Raw genomic sequence first — 14,943 nt, 5'->3', positions numbered from 1 at the left:
GAGTTGACTCAAATAGGCCCTCCCCATGTCACTCCAGGATTCAGTTGGCTTCATTTCCTGGACTGGTGTGGGTGCCTCGGAGGAAACGTACTTCTCTCCCTTTAGGGCCACAAAACCCTGAACTCTGCAGCAGTGTACCTTACTAATGTGGGTCTTCAGGCTGGTGATGGTTGTTAGGAATTTAAATCTTACCATCACTAACCAATGACTGAAGGAACTGGCACATTATACAATCACCACTCCCTCATGAGCCTGACTAGGACCACTCGAGATAGATTTCATGTCATTCCCGATGCACTTGCATTGCAACAACTCCAACACCGAGACAGCCAATGGATGCCGATGACCCTCCATCCCACCCTCAGGATCTAGGTTTCAGGAGCTCCTCACCAACTTACGTTAATCCCAGGTATGAGGGTGGCAGTGGTATGGGAGCTCCCTCCCTCATCTGCCCAGGGCAGGATCCCAAAACCTAGGGGCGGTCTACAAGGCAGCACCATGTTCAACATCCCAGCTAGGATCCTTGGGGTCAGGTTAAAAAAATTGTCACCTTCTCTCCACAAACCATGTCTGGCTCGGCGAAAAGTCAGAACCTATTTGCTCTTGTTGCCAGGTTGAGCAGTGCCTGAATTACAGCAGGCATATCTGAGGTCGGGTCAGAAAATAGTTCACTTGACCCAGTGCACACAATGCTTGGCGCAAGTGCAGGATTCTGCAGGTTTGTCTTCAGGGCAGCAGTAACAGAGAAATTCTTTGTCTTTCTTGTCTCTCCATCCTCTACCCAAGGCCACAGCTGGGGCATAGTAGCCATTGTCGGAACTGGTGCATCAAAACAGAGAAACTCTTTCAGCCCAAAATGCCCTGAAGCATTCCACCCCACCCCAGGCAGCTTTCTTCTTTTTCTCACTGCTTGAAGTTCAATGGCCAGGTCTCCCACCTTTGCTGCTTCTTTTTCCTTTTTTCCTCAAGTCTTCCTGGTAGGTAAAAAGTTATGTGACTTTTATGTTCTATCGCCCGCTCCTTCACAATTATTGGTAAAAAGGCAGCAGTCTGTCAAGCCTTCTTTCTTCACCTCGTGACCTCAGAAATCAGCACATTGAAGAAGCCTGCATTCAGTCTCTTCAACTTCAGTTTCCAGTTCATACTACTCATTACACCTGGTGCACTCTGGGTTCTCCCATTTATGTGCAAACACCATTTACTTGGCCTCTCATTTCCTGCCCACTCAATTCAATCACAACACACAGTTTGCTAACCCACTGCGCCAAGTCACAAACATAGTTTCATAGTCTGCATAATTCAGGAATGAGGAATGCAAGAGTCATGGAAATGGTTTGAGCTTAAAAGATTAACTGAATCAGGACTGACACTCTCCTGCCACTGTGCAAAAATGAATGCCATGCTGTCACTTTTTTCTCCTTTCTGTGATGCAAGTCATTTTTTTTAAATTCAAAGGGAACGTGAATCACAAACAAAATGGGAGGACTGACCTTTCTGCAAACAGCAAGCCTCACACCGATTCCTGCTTTATGCACTAGGTGCGTCACAGCCATTAGGTCTTTATAATTCACCACAGGATCTGAAAGAAATGGAAGAAAAAAATTAACCCTATTGCATTGTATTTCACCTAGTGTCTCCAATTATGAAATTCACAGATACTATGGATATACAATTAGTTTCAGAAGGGGACATGCTTCTCAGAAGTTAAGGAAACAAAACTTTAAAATACCTGAAGGATGATTCAACCTGTCTCACTCATCTTGTAGCAGCTGCTTCCTTAGTAACATAGGCAGAGGTTTGAAACCAGGTATGCTGCCCACCCTCCCAATCAGGACTGGCAAGTAACCAAAGGAGGTAGAAGAAAAATGGCCTACACACCTGATAATGTAATAGAAATGGCATACAAATGCTCTAGGCCATGAGCACATAGTAGTAGGACACAGATGAAGCACCCATGAACAAAGCAACCCATGCAATCTTACACACCTTCTAAGCAACAAATTCAAGAGCAGCACTGACATAGGCTTGAAAACATATGCTCCCGACCCGTTTGGTTGGTGAGTGATGGGTGGTTTGTCTTTACTCCCTGTAAAATCAGGTATCTAACCGTCTCTTTTGCAAACTCTTCATTGGCAGTATCAGACAGCAGTGTCGTCCACCATCTAACTGTAAGTGTGAAAAGATATCCTTTGAACCAGGTTTGAGTTTAAGAAAGTCACAAGTTGGTGAGGCTCTTTGTTGTCTTTTCCAGATATCACATAACTAACCTCTCTGTTGCACTGTTGGAGTTCTTTCCAAAAGTAGCATTTTTATGGTGGATGCTTGAATCAGTAGTTTGAGTCCAGAACCTCAATCCAGCATGTGCCACCAGGAAGCCAAATTGCTAAGTTTCTAGTGTCGCCAACAACTCATCAGACCACTTAGAAGCTTTCATTCTATAACGAGTTGTACCAATCAATTATCAGTTCCGTGTAATTCACCCCTTTACTGGTGCAAAAAGCTCTCCATTTACCTGCTTGTAGGACTTGCTGCAAGAGGTTCTTAACCAGGGACACAGTAATAGTGACCTCATTCAGTAGCATGATCAGCCCTGAATAACCGACGTCCCTCAGTTTGATGCGCTGTTTGCTCCGTTCGTAAACCTTATCGCACTTTAACATCCTCTCAAATATCTGTTCAGAGATGGAAAATAGAAATATTAAGTCGATGTTCAGAGCTGAAACAAGGGTGCCCTTTGTTTAAAACTTTGCAACGCAAAGACCGAAAGTCTGCAACAGAACTGTTCTGACGAAGAGTTTCTACCTGAAAAGTTAACCTGTCCTTAGAGATGCTGACAAGCCAGCTATGAATTTCTGGAATTTGTTGCTTCTATTCCTGGGAACAGTCTGTCAGTTGAGCTAAACATAGATGCATTGAAGGGGAAGCTAGACAAACACATGAGGGAGAAAGGAATAGAAGGATATTTTGATAGGGTTACATTAAGTAGGGTGGGAGGAGGCTCATATGAAGCATAAACAATGGCATAGACCAGTTGGGCCAAATGGCCTGTTTCTGTGCTGAAAATTTTATGTAATTCTATGTCTTTCTACCTTAACCAGAGAATGGCACGAGGAGAGGAAGAGATGTGATAAATTGGTTATAACGTGCTTCTGCCCTGAAATTGTCTTCTCTTTTGTACCCCTCTCCAAGACCAGTGTTAGGTTACAGTTCTTCAGGCCTGAGCAGCCTTCGATTTCCTTGCCCCGAGGGGGCCATTCTTCGTGCATGAGCCCAGGCAATGAGCGGCAGCAGGTTATTTGATTGTGGGAGAAATGGCAGAGCCCGATTCAATCATTCACATGTACACGTCTTCCAGCACTGGTCACTGCACACTGATCAACAGCAACGGACTGGTTATAGCCCAAAGACAGGAAGACGTTAATAGAGTTGATACAGAGAAACTATTTTCTCTGGTGGGGGAGTCAAGAACAAGAGAGCATAACCTTAAAATTAGAGCTAGGCCATTCAGGGGTGATGTCAGGAAGCACTTTTTCACACAAAGGGCAGTGGAAATCTGGAACCCTCTCCCCCAAAAAGCTGTTGAGGCTGGGGGTCAATTGAAAATTTCAAAACTGAGATTGATAGATTTTTGTTAGGTAAGGGTATTAAGTGTTACGGAACCAGGGCTGGTTAAAGAAGTTGCGATACAGATCAGCCATGATCTAATTGAATGGCAGAACAGATTTAAGGAGCAGAATGGTCTACTCCTGTTCCCATGTTTTTAAGGCCAATTGCAACACCCCAACTGCCACCCTGATTGAAAAAAACAGGTGTCACAGATTTGCTGCAGTAATGCTCCTGTTACAATTTCAAGTCTAACCTTAAAAGAATTGCATTAATGTAGCGCCTTTCACAACCTCAGGACGTCCCAACGCACTTTACAGCCAATGAGATACTTTTGAAGTGTAGTCACTGTGTGAAGTAGGAAAAATGGCAGCCAATTTGTGAACGGCAAGGTCCCACAAGCAGCAATGAGATAATGACCAGATGATCTATTTTTAGGTGCTGGTTAAGGGATTGACCAGGACACCACGGAGAACTCCCCAGCTCTTCTTCTGAATAGTGCCAAGGGATCTTTCACGTCCGCCTGAGAGCGCAGGTGGGGACTCGGTTTAACCGGTCATCTGAAATACGACACCTCCAACAGTGCAGCACTCTCAGTACTACACTGGAATGTCAGCTTAGATTTTGTGCTCAAATCCTTGGAGTGGGACTCACACCCACACAGAAGGCTGATACCGTAGATATTTGCTCGTACCGTGATGTTGGTTAGTCCAGTAAGTGGTCGGAGTGTATTACATTTTAAGGGTGTGACCATACTACCCAATATCTAACTATACGATAGAGTAATCCAGGGGTGTGACAATGAAACGCCCTTATGAATTGAATGTTGTGTCTTTAGCACGTGTCTCCACCTGTGCCTTTCCAATCTTTTAAAGGCTGAGAAGGCAATTGACAGATGAGGTCAGATACGAATTGTTATGCTGCTTTATTTCACACACACCAGATCATCTTTAAGTAATAATTAAAAAATGAAGATGCTGCGCTTCCCCACATCAATGGGTTATCTTGCTTGGCTTAAAAATAACTTCCAACCAGCCTCCTGCACCCACACCTTCCAAGTCTGGGAAAAATCACCTCCTAGCAGCTTTCCATTTTAACAAAACTACCCACCAATATGTGATTCTGTCCCTTTTTTATCTCCATGTTCACAACGAGCTGGGAGGGCCTATACCAGACAACCCCTGTCGAGCATCCGGGACCAGGGACTTTTCAATACAATAGGAATGAGGTGTTAATTGATTACAGAGACAGGTTAACAAATTGCTGATTGTTTTTGCTCTTTGGGGAAATAACTTCAATGCTCAGCTCATGAGCATTTTAACCTTAGTGATTACTTTTTTTTGTAAAACTTGTGTGAATACTATATACTTTAAAAACCCCAACATTTAAACGTACGCCTTTCCCAAATCCTTTCTGTAGAAAAATGGTTGACAAAGCCTGAATCACTCCCCATGTTCAGCAAACAAGGACTAACTCTCATTTGATTTAGTATGGGTGCATCTGGCCACGCGTCGAAGTGGCGCACACAGTACCTTAAAAACAAGCTCCCGCAGCGTGTCAGTATACTTGTTGGTCAGCAGTAGGGCGTAGAGAATGTCGGCATGCCCCGGTTCAAACAGCAGCAGGTACAGTTGGTCCCGAGCAGTACTCGTTTGAAGAAGATTTAGTAGAATCTCCAGGATCCCGGAAAGCTGCAATACACATGCAAAAAAAAAAATCTGGGAATCAGACCCTGGGCCATAATCTAATTCCATATGTAAAAGTGTTGAGTGGTCATATCACTGTACGAATACATAAAAATGATTGATATTTTCAAGTTTCTTCACTGCATTCCAGAACCAAATCTTACTGGTGAATGACATTTTCACTGGGCATTTTACACCTTCTTCAAGTTAACATGAATATTAGTGTATACACAAGTGTTATATAGTATCATTTCTATGTAAAATACTTTTTTTCCCTTCATAGAAAGACTTGTATTTATATAACGCCTTTCATGACGTCCCAAAGCGCTTTACAGCGAATAAAGCACTTTTGAAATGTAGTCACTGTTGCAACGTATGAAACGCGGCAGTCAATTTGCATACAGCAAGGTCCCACACGCAGCAAAGTGATAATGACCAGATCATCTGTTTAAGTGATGTTGGTTGAGGGATAAATATTGGCCAGCACACTGGGAGGATTTTTCCGCTCTTCTTCAAATAGTGTCATGGGATCTGTTACGTCCATCTGAGGGGGCAAACGGGTCCTCGGTTTAATGTCTCATCCGAAAGGCGGCACCTCCAACAATGCAGCACTCCCTCATTACTGCACTGGAGTGCCAGCCAAGATTATGTGCTCAAATCTGTAGAGTGGGGTTGAACCCACAACCTTCTGACTCAAAGGTGAGAGTGCTACCACTGAGCTAAGGCTGATACGCTACGTTAAGTCCATTCTACTGAGACACTATAAAATACATTGCCTTTCCATGAAACAATGCTGAAGTGGACCGAAAACCTTGGCTTGGTGACAGAAGATAAAGAATCCAGTAGGTTCAAGGATTCAGATGACGAAACCACTTATGCTTCACTCCATGTCACGTCAGCCTCCTTGGGCTCATTACTGTGCAACCCATTCCTAGCTGTTGCTAAGTTTTTCTGTACTATCTGAAAAGTTCTATCCAGCTTACTGACCATGTCTGCATTTTGTGGGCAGATGTGGGAAGTTATATTTGGCTCTACTATGACTTTAAATTGCAACTGTGTACCTCTGCTATTATTTATTAATTTAGAAAGCAATATTCCAGTTATGAAACTAGGCTGCGTGTATCACAAGGTCAAGTTTTTAATGCAGACCAACTTGCAGTCATGCAACTAACGAACAACATCACAACTTTACAGTGTTTATGGATTTCCATTATAGACGCCAACACAGCCAATGCAGTAGGCCTTTCAGTCATTACTTTTATTTTTCAGGAAAAAAGAGGGGGGATCCAAAATTGAGGTAAAAATCTTAGAAGGAACAAAATCACTTTTTACCTGCTCTTCATCATTGATAGCAGCAACGTATCCCACAATGCTCTGGACCTCCTCCTGTGTGACCCCTTTGCTGATGAAGTACTTAATTAACCCGTACAGCGAAGCCCGGATTGTCTTCACATCATCTGCGGACAAGTTACTGTCTTTATTTGAGCTGCAAAAAGAGGGGCAAAAGAACGGAAAGCGGTTAGGTACTTGTACGTTGGAATGAGGGTTTAGAGTTGCTGCTTAGCACTTATGAACTACATTTCTTCTTTAAAAAAAATCATACTACATACCACATGACAACTATAAACAAATTTGTAAAGGGAGAGGAACACCACACCTGTAACACATCCGGATCGCATCAAGCAAAAACTGCACCCCATATTTCTTCCTAAACAGCTTCCGATTGTCTTTGATGATTGTGGATAAGTACTGAATATGACCTGAAATAGAACACTGGTTAGGCTTTTCTGACAAGACCTAATAAAAGATAGCTACAGGATAGTTAAGACAATCAGGAGGTTATGGGGATGTCACAAAGCTCAAGTTGAACTACTTAAAAGCTCCCTCGAAGACCAGGATTTGCTTAACCCCTTCCTTTCACAGCCATTTATCTAGAGAGCAGCACAAATATGGGCTTTACAGTACTAGCTTCCCATGAACTGGGCTGTCTACTTTAGAGTTTGGGGCAGCCATGACAAGTCCACAGTAAGATAACTACTGTCAAGTTTAGTATAAGTGCAGCACCTTCATATTATTTTTAAGCCATCTAAAAATAGGGATTGGCTTTTATACCATTATAACCTTCAGATTTTGACCAAAACAGCAACATTTAAAAAGCAGGGGAGCATCATTTGAGTCATATCTTAAGGGAGGTCCTATGATATTTTCCAATTTTACAATAGACTTGATGATTTTTGTTCTTATGCTCATTAAAGATGAGGGACATCAATGCTGAGGAATGGAACCTTTTCCCAATTTGGGGGCCCAAATTCAGTATCAAGTATTAAGATAATTGGCAAAAGAACCAAGGGGAAGATGAGGAGAAATTTTGTTATGCGGAGTCCTGGCCAATATTTATCCCTCAACCAACATCAATAAAAAACAGATTATCTGGTCATTATCACATCGCTGTTTGTGGGACCTTGCTGTGCGCAAATTGGGTGCCACATAACGATCTAGAATGCACTACTGGAAAGGGTGGTAGAAGCAGATTCAATAGTAACTTTCAAAAGGGAATTGGATAAACACTTGAAAAGGAGAAATCTGCAGAGCTATAAAGAGCAGGGGAGTGGGACTAACTGGATAGCCCTTTCAAACAGCCAGCACGATGGGCCAAACGGCCTCCTTCTGTATTATTCTATGAAGTATTATGTGGCCAGCTAAGGACAAAAGTTGGCTCTACTTTATCCCCCAAAAAAATACCCAACTCTAACCTTAAGAAATTTCTCCTACTATGCCAGTGTGAATTTTTCCATTTTCTACATTAGCCAACCTCAGCATCTCACTCAGCAGATACCAATTTAGGGCCAAACCATGGATCGTTTTATGCTGTGGAGACTGCCCAAAATAACTTCACGTAGGATCCTTACAGTTGGTCGACAAAACTTTTATCACACAGTTTCGGCTGCATTTTGGCTGAAGGTTAAAGGACAGCATGCTAGCCCAGTGCAGAATCCATGCCCATTCACAATCCCAGTTTACAATCCAAGGGTACAACCAAATTGTAAAATGTACAGCATTATTGAAACGTTAATCCCATATTAAAAATAATTCCACATATTCCATTCATATTTGGATTGACCAAAGAGTTGAAAATTGGTAGATTTACATATGCAAGATTATGGAGCACTTTTCTGCATTGGGGCAGTAAGGGGGGATGGGTGTCAGCCTTGGCTCAGTGAGCAGCACTCTTGCCTCTAGGTCACAAGGTTGTGGTTCAAGCACAAAATCCTGACTGGCTGACACCCCAGTGCAGTACTGAGTGAATGTTGCACTGTCGGAGATACTGTCTCTCAGATGAGACATTAAACCAAGGCCCCGTCTGCCCTCTCAAGTGGAGGTAAAAGATCCCAACGGCACTACTTCGAAGAAGAACAGGGGAGTTCTCCCCGGTGTCCTGGCCAATATTTATCCCTCAACCAACATCACTAAAAAAGATTATCTGGTCATTGTCACATTGCTGTTTGTGGGGCCTTGCTGTGCCCATTTTGGCTGCCACGTTTCTAACATTACAACAGCGACTACACTTCAAAAATACTTAAAATTGGCTGAAAAGCGCTTTGAGACGACTCGAGGTCGCGAAAGGCGCAATATAAATGTTCGTCTTTCTTTCTTGCTGTGTATTGCATCTAGCCTGGGCGATATCTGTTGCAACGACTGAGAAAATGTACTTGCCTATACGGAATGGGAAATCCCCACGGCTCCAGATTCGAAAGTCAAACAGCAAGTGCTGGTACATTTGATGTAAGAGCTGTGTATTCTTCTCAACATTTGCTTGTTCAATTAGCAATTGGACAGCCACCAACATGTTCACATCCGCTAAACTATTTGGCATCTGCCACACAGGTTTAAAACACGTTTTCAGCTTGACCTCTTATAAATGCGCTCACAAATATAATGAGTAAATGCACAGCAAATTAATATATTATACAAGATAAAAGAATATGAAAGAACATAAAATACACAATGAGAAGTACAGTTCTCCCATTAAACCTGCTCTTTACAACACGGAGGTTGGTTCCATGCAATTACTATGATGGGGAGGAAACATGGATTCGTATCAATTTATATGCGTTCCTCAGTCCTTTGATTAGCGTTTAAGTAAAATATTCTGGGCAAAGCCACTTATGCAATGTAATAATTTGAACAAACAAGAGACAGTGGAGACCATGGGCATCCATAACCTTGCCGGTCCAGATGACATAGAAGCAGAAATACATCACCAAACTAGCCAGTCTATAGGTAAAGGACTACATACAACAAAGGTAAAAAATAAAAAGGCTGGGAGAGTAAACATTTATTTCAACAAATGGCTACATGTTTTGGTACAGCTCATTGTTAGCTGTTTGAAGGATGAGGTTCCACCAAATTCTATCTTAAAACTCCATGAAGATTAACTTAGTAAATTGGTTTCAAAAGCAATACTTAACTAGACACTGACTTATAAAAGACAACCCAGAGTCTTCTGGTCCTGAATTTCACCATCCTAAGTATTAAGTTCATTAGGTACACAAAAGGTGCATAATAGGCGCGTGTGCCTAGGTGCTACGAAAGAGGAAAATGGCATTTAATGCTTCAGATGAAGTTCAGGATTCTCAAAGTAACCTCAAATGTAAAAGTGGTGTAAAGGAAACTCAAACATCCGAACTTCAAATGGAAAGCTATGTCTTTAAGATGGTTTCATGCTATTCCTTTCTCCCTCACATACTTATCTAGCTTCCCCTTAAATGCATCTCTGCTTTTTGCCTCCACTACTCCATGTGGAAGCAAGTTCCACATTCTCATCACTCTCTGGGTAAAGAAGTTTCTCCTGAATTCCTTATTGGATTTATTAGTGACTATCTTATATTTATGGCCCTTAGTTTTGGGGTCTCACACAAATGGAAATATCTTCTCTAAGTCTACCTTATCAAATCCTTTCATAATCTTGGACCTCTATTAGGTCACCTCTTAGCCTTCTCTTTTCTAGAGAAAATAGCCCCAGCCTATTCAATCTTTCCTGATAAGTATATCCTCTCAGTTCTGGTATCATCTTTGTAAATCTTTTTTGCACCTTCTCCCAGTGCCTCTATATCCTTTTTGTAATATGGAGACCAGAACTGCACACAGCACTCCAAGTGTGGTCTAACCAAGGAAGAACATGTACGTACAAGCACTTTGCAGTGCAATGGAACGACAGAAGTGGAGACAGTTATTACCATCGGGTGGTTCACCAATCATGTAATTTCAAATGTGTAGGTTGAACTCTTAAACCAGTTTTCATCAACACTTAAAAAAAATACAACCAACAGACAAGAAAAAACAAGGAAAAACAACTTTTATCATGGAAAAAACATTCTCTGTAAAAACTTCCATTGGAAGACTTACTTTTAACTCCCAACTTAAGGAAGTTATTTTTCCAACACAAAAGGTAGCAGGAGAAGACTGAATTGACTGATCTTGTCTTGCCAATAATCAGGACTTTGTTTTCCGAAGCCCAAAAGGCTATTTCATTTATTCAGAAGTGTGTCTTACAAAGAGTTATTATCCCATTAGCAACTTATCTCATTGCATGTCTATTTGATAGAATAGATCTGAGATCGATAGATTTAGTCAAGGGTATTAAGGGATATGGAACTAAGGCGGGTAAATGGAATTAAGCCTTGATTTAATGGAATGGTGGAACAGGCTCGAGGGGCTGAATGTTCCTTTGTTTCAACTGTACAGTTGGCATTTTGCAGAATGTTTTGTACTTACTTTATCTAATGGAAAGTAAATGTATTAATTGTTGTAGTCTGATTTTAACATCTGCCATTCCAAATTTCTCTTTCCTGGAGGTTTCATCTATGGTTATTCATCTTTCTCAAGAGATGACATAAGTTATGAAGAATTCTCAGAATAAGTGAACTTCACCCAATTCACTTGTAGGCACAAACCTGCCATCCTTCCACTCAATGGCACAGCATAGTGGAAGTTTCCATTTGCTGTGCCACTATGCTAACTTTTTAAAGGTGATGTGCTCAAGTAAAAATGCATTCTCCATACATTCTGGAATATTTGTGTAATGGAAATTAAAGGATTATGGGGACTCTGTGCAGCAGAAGTGCTCCCTTTTGAAGAGCTTGTACTTTGTAAAATATGGGACTGATCAGCAGCAAAGGGGTAAAACGGGAACCAGGACACAAGTTTCTCCCCTGTCTAACAAACAATAAAGATAACCACTTCTGCACTATGCGGGACAGCAATAGAATTTATTAAAGTGTCGATACCTCAGTTTTATTGGGGTGGTGGCTTAGGCAGACATTTGTAGAATTCTCCATTGGATGCTGATGAAAGAACAATTGCACTCCTAATGGGGACACCTTGAAATCAATTGAAATGTTCCTCATTTGTTTGGTATGTACCCGTGGGTTATTGTGGCATATTACACACCACATTCTTCAACTTTTAAAATTTGCTAACACCATGACACACCTCTCAGATACATCAGCAACTGTATAAATGCAAGACACATTAACATCTGCTAGCATTATGCAAATTCCCCGTTAGTGACCACCTTAGGTGGTACAGGAAAGAGGTTCCCCTACCTTCTGCAGCAAGGCGCCTAAAGTGGCAACTCCATGAGAGTGAATCATGTTCTCCTGATTGATTAGGTGTCTTCGTATGAAATATTTTATTGTCAAGAGAATAGTAGCCACAGGGTTCTTCTCCAGCCTGGCCTCTGTAAATTACACACAGGGACAATCACACTCGAGAACAATCACAGCAACAATATGGTGACTCATTATGGACTATGACAGACTAATACTTTCATCAGTGGATTCCCAGATTTTCTCTTTTTCCCTCTTGCAAATCTCCTATAATCTACTTCACATCCTTGGAATGTTTGTACATCCTGAGAGTTTGACCAGTCCAAATTAAAAACATTTCATATTTTTTTAAACTGAGCTTGGCACAAGCAGTTAAGGCCAAAAATGGCTAATAGGGTTCTTGGTTTTTCTTCTAGAGACATAGAATACAAAAGCAAATGTTGAACTTGCACAATGACTTAGTTAAGCTGCAGCTGGGAGTATTGTGCACAGTTCTGGGTTTTCATTATAGGAAGGATATAAAAGCAATGGAAAGATTCGCGAAGATGTTACCAGGAATGTAAGGTTACGGTTACGGAGAGAGAAGTTAGGACAATTTTCACTAGATCAGAGAAGCTGGATGGAGATCTTTCAAGATTATAAAAGGGTTATGATACGATAAATAGTGAGATTGTTTCCATTGTTCAAAAGATGGTGGCAATGGGACAAATTTAAGATAATCATAAAAAGAATTTTTTAAAATAAAATTCTATACATAGATGGTGGTCAGAATGGGAAATTCTCCACCACAAACCGTAGTTGAAGCAGAGTCCATAAATTCTTTTAAAAGGGAATAGTTGTTTGAAAAAAAGGACTATTAAAGGGCATAGCAACTACGCAGGTCAATGGGATTTGACAAAATAGAAAAACAGTCATACTGACTTGACAGGCTGATTGGCATGATTTTGTACTGTAAAATTCTAATTCTAAGACACATTCTAGATGCCATCTTTTGATGAGATACTAAACAAAGACTTTTATCTGTCAGCGCACCTGAATTCAAAAACACCCCTAACATGTTTTGAAAAAAATGCAGGGAGCTCTCCTGTGACCTGGCCCACATTATTCCTTCAACCAGCACTACCAAAAAAACAAATTGGCCTGGAAATTGCGCTGAGCGGCAAACAGACATTGTCCGCCGCTCGTAGGTAACTAACTCAAACTTTTTGTGGGCTTCTGGATGCCAAAATGCTTTGAGACCTGCAAGAAGTGCAGCGGTGCATCTCTGAGCTGTGGGAGGAGGAAAGGATCGCTTTCTCCCCTCAAACAATCATTTGGAAACATCATTGACAAGCACGCAGTCAGAAACAGTACGTCAAAGCCTCCTTCACAAGCCACGCAAACTGAGAACCGGGAAGTGTCAGGTAGATTAGTAAATTCTCTATAAAATTAGTTAGATAAAGTGAAATGAAGAGAGGGTAAGATTAAAAGAGAGAGGTAAAAGAGACAAAAAGAATAAGTTTAAAAAAATAACAATTTTACATTTTTTATAAAAAACGTCCCCAACAACAATTAATATCGGGAAGAATGAGACTCCACATTTTTAAAAAGTTAACTTTCAGTGCCAGAGAGGTTGCTTGGCAGTCATTAATACCTACCACCCCGTTAAAAGTTAGTTTAGACCTAAAAAAAAACCCAGTGTACCTTTTTTAAAATGGAGAAATTAGTTTGTTTCCATCTGGGCAGGAGAGCAAGTTCGTGCTGGTCCATTCATTCAGCCAGCAAGATCTCTAACGCAAAGCTTTCAAACGAACAGGGCAAATGGCAGAGCGATTTCCGTATTTCCGCACTTGACTGCACACGTGCTCTCCGGAACTTGCTCTTCCATTTGCCCTAAAATAATGGTGAGCTGTTAGCCTCGCCGTTATTTCATTAGCAATTTCTGGGCCATTCACTGGTCAATCATCTCATTGCTTCTGGTGGGACATTGCTGTTCATGAAATGGCTGCCGCATTCATTTACATATTAGCACTGACTTCAAAGTAATTTGTTACTTGCGATGTGCTTTAGGGCATTTCTGAGAGATGTGATTAGATGCTTTATAAATGCAATGATGTGGAGATGCCGGTGATGGACTGGGGTGTACAAATGTAAGGAATCTTACAACACCAGGTTATAGTCCAACAGTTTTATTTGAAAATCACAAGCTTTCGGAGGCTTTCTCCTTCGTCGGGTGAGTGTCGGATTACTTGAAAATTACCGCATATATAGTCACAGAACAATGCCTGGTGATTACATAGAATCTTTCCAACTGTCCGCACGGGACGCAACCAACAGAGTACCCTTCGTCGTCCAGTACTTCCCCGGAGCGGAGAAACTACGCCATGTTCTCCGCAGCCTTCAACATGTCATCGATGACGACGAACACCTCGCTCAGGCCATCCCCACGCCTCCACTACTCGCCTTCAAACAGCCACCCAACGTCAAACAGACCATCGTTCGCAGCAAATTACCCAGCTTTCAGAAGAACAGCGTCCATGACACCACACAACCCTGCCACGGCAACCTCTGCAAGACATGCCAGATCATCGACACAGATACCACCATCACACGAGAGGACACCACCCACCAGGTACATGGTTCATACTCCTGTGACTCGGCCAACGTTGTCTACCTCATACGTTGCAGGAAAGGATGCCCCGGAGCATGGTACACTGGTGAGACCATGCAAACACTGCGACAACGGATGAACGGACACCGCGCAACAATCGCCAGACAGGAGGGTTCCCTCCCAGTCGGGGAACACTTCAGCAGTCAAGGACATTCAGCCACTGAACCTCAGGCAAGCGTTCTCCAAGGCGGCCTTCGAGACACAAGACAACACAAAATCGTCGAGCAGAAATTGATAGCCAAGTTCCGCACCCATGAGGACGGCCTCAACCGGGATCTTGGGTTTATGTCACGCTACACGTAACCCCACCAGCAGGAAAAAAAAGTTATCTGTTTTTAATACAACTGGTCATTCTCTCTCTTTCTCTTCCTTTCAGATGTTTTTCTCTCTCTCTCCC

The 14,943-nt window shown here is 41.9% G+C and overlaps 1 protein-coding gene across 3 annotated transcripts in view; it reads right to left on the bottom strand.

The window, feature by feature from the left end:
• The window catches only part of nbeal1 (neurobeachin-like 1), a 244,396-nt gene that overhangs the window by 67,991 nt on the left and 161,462 nt on the right, over nucleotides 1-14,943 (bottom strand). For all 3 annotated transcript variants that reach the window (XM_067988049.1, XM_067988050.1, XM_067988048.1), the window contains 7 exons: nucleotides 11,894-12,027; nucleotides 9,003-9,162; nucleotides 6,946-7,048; nucleotides 6,621-6,774; nucleotides 5,136-5,294; nucleotides 2,513-2,672; nucleotides 1,491-1,579 (listed from right to left, as the gene is read on the bottom strand). In XM_067988049.1, coding sequence (XP_067844150.1) covers nucleotides 1,491-1,579; nucleotides 2,513-2,672; nucleotides 5,136-5,294; nucleotides 6,621-6,774; nucleotides 6,946-7,048; nucleotides 9,003-9,162; nucleotides 11,894-12,027 — 959 coding nt within the window. The remainder of the gene's footprint in view (nucleotides 1-1,490; nucleotides 1,580-2,512; nucleotides 2,673-5,135; nucleotides 5,295-6,620; nucleotides 6,775-6,945; nucleotides 7,049-9,002; nucleotides 9,163-11,893; nucleotides 12,028-14,943) is intronic.

The sequence above is a fragment of the Heptranchias perlo genome, chromosome 7 (assembly GCF_035084215.1).
Source record: "Heptranchias perlo isolate sHepPer1 chromosome 7, sHepPer1.hap1, whole genome shotgun sequence".
In the NCBI taxonomy this organism is placed as follows: Eukaryota; Metazoa; Chordata; class Chondrichthyes; order Hexanchiformes; family Hexanchidae; genus Heptranchias; species Heptranchias perlo.
Note: the sequence above shows the minus strand (reverse complement) of the source record. Positions and strands in the feature narration are given on the sequence as shown.